The sequence below is a fragment of the Dermacentor andersoni genome, chromosome 8 (genome assembly GCF_023375885.2).
Source record: "Dermacentor andersoni chromosome 8, qqDerAnde1_hic_scaffold, whole genome shotgun sequence".
In the NCBI taxonomy this organism is placed as follows: domain Eukaryota; kingdom Metazoa; phylum Arthropoda; class Arachnida; order Ixodida; family Ixodidae; genus Dermacentor; species Dermacentor andersoni.
In genome coordinates, this window is record NC_092821.1 from 109983155 (window position 1) to 109990343 (window position 7189).

The 7189-nt window shown below is 44.0% G+C and overlaps 2 protein-coding genes across 2 annotated transcripts in view; one reads left to right on the forward strand and one right to left on the reverse strand.

The window, feature by feature from the left end:
• LOC126529226 (uncharacterized) overlaps positions 1–2918 on the reverse strand; it is a 25531-nt gene extending 22613 nt beyond the window's left edge. The window contains exon 1 of the mRNA XM_055069701.2: positions 2731–2918. The gene's annotated coding sequence lies outside the window, so the exon portion shown is untranslated. The remainder of the gene's footprint in view (positions 1–2730) is intronic.
• LOC126529231 (uncharacterized) overlaps positions 1–5905 on the forward strand; it is an 11104-nt gene extending 5199 nt beyond the window's left edge. Inside the window, exons 2-3 of the mRNA XM_050176835.3 lie at positions 375–1176; positions 4894–5905. Coding sequence (XP_050032792.2) covers positions 375–1176; positions 4894–5182 — 1091 coding nt within the window. The 3' untranslated portion in view covers positions 5183–5905. The remainder of the gene's footprint in view (positions 1–374; positions 1177–4893) is intronic.
• Positions 5906–7189: the final 1284 nt, after the last annotated feature.

Here is a 7189-nt window from a genome sequence, read left to right on the forward strand (position 1 = left end):
TTTCATGGAAGCAAATATACACGCCGATCTTATTAACAATGCAACTGCATTATATTGTCAACTAGAAGGGCACACTTACCACATGCATAAATTGTTTAAAGCCAGCTTGAAAAGCGAAATTACACAGAGCAACAGAAATAGAGTCTCCGTGCCATCGTAGCCATGGAAGCCATCCTCCTGCTTGGGTTTGAGGCACTCATAATCTTACTGTAGCAATAAAGTAATCGTAGTGGCAGGCCATAGCAATGAGCCAAACAAATGGGTTACTGCAAATGTAACTTCAGCGATGGTTACGGAGGTTATAATTTGGTGGCACTTTATAGTATATTTTAATCTGTCTGAGGATGCTTTTGCATATTGCTTGTTCTGTCCAGTGACCACATCTGAGTGTGCCACTGCGTCAAACAAGGCTACCAAAGCAAGGAAGCCAACCTCTGAGGCCAAGTCAGCTGACAAGCCTCCTGCCAAGCCACGACACCGGTCCCCACGCAGTCAGCTCAACGACACGTCCGAGTCCAAGAATCGCCAAGCAAGGAAGCCAACCTCTGAGGTCAAGTCAGCCGACAAGCCTGCTGCCAAGCCACGACGGCGGCCCCCACGCAGCCAGCTCAATGGCACGTCCGAGTCCAAAAATCGCAAAGCAAGGAAGCCGACCTCTGAGGCCAAGTCAGCCGACAAGCCTACTGCCAAGCCACGACGCCGGCCCCGACGCAGTGAGCTCAATGGCACATCTAAGTCTAAGAATCGCCCAACAAACTCCAATGGTGCCATCAATGGGGAAATGTTGGATCCGCTGCAGTCACCCGGAGCTGCCACAAGAAGTCCGTCACGGGACTCAGTGCATGAGTTGAGCATTGGAGTAAACGGAAATAAAACGGCGCCACAGAAACCAGCAAATCAAAGTGCTGAGATTGCTAGTGGGCTTGCTGGAGAGCCTGGGACGTCCAAGGGACAGCTCGTTAAAAAATGCAGGCAACTGGCCAAACAGGAGAAGCCATTGAGTAAACGGATGGCCAAGGCAAGGCTGATCCCGCCTAGCAGACGGAGTACGAGAAAGCCTGCGGAGGCCTTGGCACCAAGGAAGGACTCTGCTTTGGATGATAACGCTGACACTGGGGACAAGAATGTCACATGGAATTCCTGCGTTCGGCCACCCCGGTTAATGAGGGTACCACAGTGAGTATGAACAAGTTGCACAGTTGCTGTGCTGCATAGAGCAAATGACCCATATTTTTTTGGGATAGTCTAGACTACAGAACATGTTCATCAGTGACCTGCGTATTGCCCCGAGAGATTTCATATTGAGCTCCACATGGGCGTAATTTGTCATGTGCCACTGACACGACGTGCTATCTTAAGTCCTATGCCATACCCTTAAAAATAGCAGAGGGCCCTGGATTCATTGCCCATATACCTTTCTGAAATTGGTCTCCTCAGATAGCTTTAGCCAAAGGCCGTTACATGATATGACAAGGCCTAAATTTTTTTCCATTGTCTCGTCTGTAAATATTATGATCAGCTTTACTTGCATACTCTTAAAGAATATTTTTCCATTCTCCTTTGGAATTTGTTAATGCCTTAATCATATTAATGTTAATTTGTTAACCTAGCTCCCTGTGCAGTGCAGCATGTCAGTGGTCACGTGCATGCCAGCTAAGATCTGCTTTCCTATATAGAGCTTCTCTTTCTCTCTGGCATGTAGGTTTGTGGTATCGGTTGACACTTCGAGGCTTGGAAGATGGACAGGAAAACTGGGCTAACCAGTCTGCTTGCATATTGAAGACAGCGGTGTGTGATAAAACTGCGTAGAGAGCAGAGAAGAAAACTGAACAAGTGGGGAGCCGACAAATTGTCAGGGGGACCTTAGCTTGCGCCTACTCTTTATAAAAATACCGGTTTACGGCAAACGTAGACGGCAGTGACAATGCCAGTAGTGAGATTTTGTGCCGCTATGTCGAACAACGCGCGATCGTGTTGCATAGGTGTTCTGTTCGAAGCAGTGTGAAGCAAAAGGGGCTGCATGTTGTCGATTGCATTACGTTCCATGCCTTACTCCAGCAGATAAGTAAGATATGGTCAGTTAGTAAAATAAAAGGTCACAGTTTCGCGTGACAGGCAAATACCGTAATTGGCAGTGATAGCAATGTTTGTCAATGCGCTTGGACTCATTCATTTGGGGCCCCTGCTCTGTGATTCAGCCACAGGAACATTTACTCCGCAGTTCAGGAATTTCTTATGGAGTCGAACCGAATTTCCTTTTGAATATGTATCTTTTCCTATTACTATAACTATTGCTTTTACTTTAGCATGTGATTCCCCCTTTCAACAGCGTGTTTACTGTACGGCAGTCCTGAATGTTTATTTGTGGTTGTAGCTCTGAATAATTGACCCGTTCCTCGGCCGATTCCCCATAGTGGGTATGAGCGACGAGTTGGGCGGCCGTCAACAACTCCTCCAACTGTCTTCCGACTATGCGCAACATATTGGCACGACGTGACATGCAAGGCAACTGCTGGCCACAAGTGACAGTTCCCGGGCAGCTACAAAACGTCCTTTGCACACAGAAAACTTCCAAATCGGCCCAGAAACTGTTTTTGAACATAATAAGAAAACATTATTAATCTGTGGAAGAGGCTTCTGTGAGCATGTGTGTGAGCCAAATATTATTGCGCTGCATGCAGCAGGTAATTTACAATTTCGTGTCACAGCGATAAAGTCGCTTGCTCTCACCTTCGCAGTGTCGTCATCGCCAGCAGCGAAGTCCACCAACAGCTATTGGCCGATTTTGTGATCCCGAGAGCATCCTTAGTTATATGCCATTATTGCTAATTCTGAAATAGATAAATGAAAAATATATATGCTTGTATTCTAGAAAGACAGAAAGAGCATTTTATCTTTGCAACGCCAGTCTGCACGTGACAGTTGCATGTATCTGCACGGCCTCTGAGATGACAGCGGTGTGCTGCACAGCGTAGATGACGCAGCTGCCATGGGGTGCCGTGACGAGCCCTCTCGCCAGTGAGAGGCTCAACTTTTCGGTGGATCCTTACCTCCTTTCCACCTCCCCTGTGTAGATTCCATTGCACTAGTGGAGACGAAAGGAGAGAGAAAGGCGAAGGTGCAACAACTACGTATAACTCTGCTTATACTTGAAGGATGTAAAAAATTATTGTGGCAGGAGATTCGTAAGGTGACGTCCTTTAATAGTGCGGTCATTCTATGATTAGTTAGAAGAGTGTTCTAGGGCCCCTTTGAGGCTGTTAGGTTATGCCTGCGGAGGCAATATCCTAAATTACCGTACACTCTTTAAAAACTGCATACCCTTTGGGGCCTACCTTGTAATAATTGTAATCTGCCTTGATTGTATTTCCTCTCCTGAAAACTCAGTGCTTGCTACTTTCCTGTCGGCGATGATGTGTCGCACTGATAATACGAAAGCCGTTAGTGACTTGGAAGTACCACACTCGCAGCGTTAAAGAAAGGAAATGCGGGCAAGACAGGCGAAGATTATTCTTGTGGGACAAGGTACGACCCGAAGAGTGTAAACTTTTTAAAAGTGCACTGTACTTAGCCTCTTTGAGCAACCAGCTTTACTCGCTGCTTTTAGGACACAATCAAAATTCTACTTGCCTCACTGTATTAAATCTTGTTTGTTTTGTTTTTTATTATTAAATTATTTTGTGTGTACAGTAGCAGTGCACGTCCACATTGTCAGTTTCCTTGATTGTATTTGCTGTCCTACTCTTTATGGTGTATTTGTAATGTATTCTGTTCTCATCAGTGAAGTGTTATAGTTACACGTTGAAAAGTGCATTGTATTTAAGGAGAACAAAAGAATGTGCATGTCTCAATTTTCTGTATCATATAGGCTTTGATGCTATCTGTGTTAGGCGGTTTGTGGTACTAGTGGCCCAGTCAGGTGTCTCATATTGACACCTTTCTCCTTATTGTCACGATGATCATTTTTATTTGAGTGTCAATCAAACTGCAATTTAAAAAAAAGGATTATTCTAACTGAATATATATATTTTTTACAGTGTTCCTTGAAAGGAATCAGAGCTTGTGCTTCGATTTGACTTAAGCAACACTCTGATGGATCCCATGCAGTCATAAATGAATCTGTAGGCGCCCAATCAACAATTCTAATAGGAATTTGTATCAGTCGTGTGCCTTAGTCATAATAGGGCTGTATTGGTTTTGTCGAATTTTGTACAAGTCTAGTGGGTTTAACATCATAGATTTTTATGGTGCTGTTAGGTTAGCAGATTTTTCAAGGAAGGCGTTAACGACATATTATGACAGCAGCAATATAATGGTATGGGGACATGCAGTCTATTGGTTGTGGTGGAGGATGCCAGATGTACATTTGATAACTACTAAATGAGATTCCTAATTAGCATAAACTAATCATTTTTATTACCAATATTAGAGTGCACTTTGTAATTGCAAAATTAAAGATACATAAACACAGGCTCTAGTTGCCTGGTACACTTCATGTCAACTAGAGTTGCCTAATACACCAATCAGCACCAAAACTAATTGGTTGATTCGTCTAGACCTATTAGGCTTGTCCTATAAATAAGGCTAATAAGTTGAACCCCATTATGACGAAATCACATACAACACGAAAGTACTTTCGTTATATCCAATATTTGTTATAAGCATATGTTCGTTACGTGCTGATATTGCCGAGGAATGTTTTAGATTGACTTTATTATATCTGATAATCATCTCATTGACGTTTTACTACAGTAATGGACCAATACATATGTCAGTAACCTAGCAGGCTGCTATGTAACTACATTTTCTGCAGGGTCATTTGTTAGTGTCTAAGAGCAGCTGTTTTTTGGGGAGTGTGTACCCCTCACTTACTGCTCATGATTTGTGCCGCAGGCTGAAGAAAGAAGGCAGCTCGTACAAGTGTTGCATCGGGGGTTGCCCTGTGGCCGGCGATGAGCCTTTCACCGGCATCTGGTTGTTTGCGCTGCCTGCCAACCAAGCGCTGAAGTCGGCCTGGTTCGAGAGCGTCCCCATCGACCCTGAAATCAACAGACCACTGAGCCCTCGGCTGTGTTTCCAGCACTTTAAAAAGGAGGATTTCATCATGTTCAAAGATCGCCCAATTGGGCTCACTGAAGATGCGGTGCCCACGGACGTAGTGAACGAAAAATTCCTTTACTAATTATATTGCTAGCAGTGCCTAATATTAGAGATTTAGCTTGTCCGCAAGCGTAACTGTCCTTTGCAGAATACTGGCTTACTGGAGGCGTTGCTGGCAGCAGCAGTGCTGGTAGCACCATCTGGTGACGTAGAGGTTTAATCAGACAGGACACAAAGCTGTTATTGTAGCAACCGACCATATTCTGCTTAGCTGCTGGTGCAAAGTGCTATATGATCGGTAACGTGCAATTTTTCTGATTTTTTTCAGGAAAGTCACCTGTGCAGCACAATTAAAAAGTGTTTCAAACGCATTGTAATTGGCCAGAGCATCAGAAGATGTCGCAACAAGCATTGTTACTGCCATCCACATCTCTGGTAATACAGTCTTATATAAAGGGCAATACGTACGTGGACAAGCTAAAGCACTGTAGAGTTACTGGTGAAGAGTTGGGACCTCTTTTACGATATCTGGCCTCGGTGAATGATAGTATCTAGTCATGATTTATATTTTTCACAAATAGAGAGCAGGCGTTATAGTAGAACAGAGGTTCCACTGGTATTGTTCAAGTGAACAATAACTACATGCAATTTGTGCAAAATTGACCAAGTAGTCGCTGATGCGAGGAAATGAGGCACGGGCACTACAGCTGAACTGTTGCTGTCTTGTCTATGCCTATTGTGTACTCCTGTTTATTAACCTGTGATAAAAACTCGTCCAGTGAATAAAGTTATGACTTATGAGCTATTCTGCTTGAAAGGCATTGGTTGCTCTGACCTCTCACGGTTGTACAGAAGTGACAAGTTATCGCAGCAGACGCAACTGCAAACATGTGACTGGTGTGGCGTGTACAGCCAAAGCTGTCTCCTGAGGGCACACTGTATGGCACCGTGAAAAAAGAGAATGACTTTGGTATATCCTTTTCAGTTGCGGTGTGCACATTCTTGCACACAACTCATTTTTGCCAATTCTGTATGGCAGCGGCAAGAAAACAAATTACGGGCTCTGACCTTAGGTTAAACTAATCCCTCTGCTTACCCAACGTGACTCCATTTCATTATGGTGGGCACGGTTTTACGGCAAAGCTGTTGAGGGGGAGTTCCACAGTAGTTCTCGTGCAGCAGAGTCCAGCATACGGCTGTGTAGTTCACGGTAAATGTAAATTCGACACATGTGTCGGAGCCCCAAATTCACTTTAAAAGTTAATGATCGATTACTGTAAAATATAAGTTACGTTGTGTATAACCCATTCAAATACGGTGGACCCTCTTTAAACGGAACCTGATAAAGAACTAGGGAAATTAGTTCCATTTATCAGGAGTTCCATTTACTGAGAGACAAAGCTAAAGAGGTGTGTGGATACAAACCAACCAATCATGAGGACATGGTGTTTCGTTCAAGTACCGTTTAAGCGATTTCCGTTTATCGAGATTCCACTGTAGGAAACAACATGTATACGCAGTATTTTCAACCAGTAAATCTGTAAAGTTTACTTCTCGCATCGCGTTATACTGACTCCACGTTGGAGGTCAGCCAGGAGTTGTGTATGGCTGTGGCGGGGAAAGCTGACAGTTTCTGCCACTCGTTGGAGCCGTCGCTAGGAGTAGCCATCCACAACTGCACTTTTACACATCCAGCAAGCAGGCTCTAGTACTTGCAGAAGGTATGAGAACTCGCTTAAATACAGCTTTGCTCACTTTGAATTGTCAAATTGGAAGAATACGTCCGTGAAGCAATTTTTTCTTTTTTCACACTTGACCACTTTACTGCCATGCTTGAGGGAATGTTCATCAAGACACGCTCCGTCAGCAACAGGGAAGGAATAGTTTTTTTCTTCTTTGTAGAGACTGCTACGTGCGACGTAAGCACATGCTTTCACCTAGTGATTCAATCCTCCTTGCAAAAAAACACGTGAGATGACTGATTGCACTCTAAACTGTGATTAAATTACTATATAATTATGAGGAGTAACCAGAATATATGCACAGAATTATCCCACTACCTTGGCTTTCTTTTGTTGGAGTCTGCGGC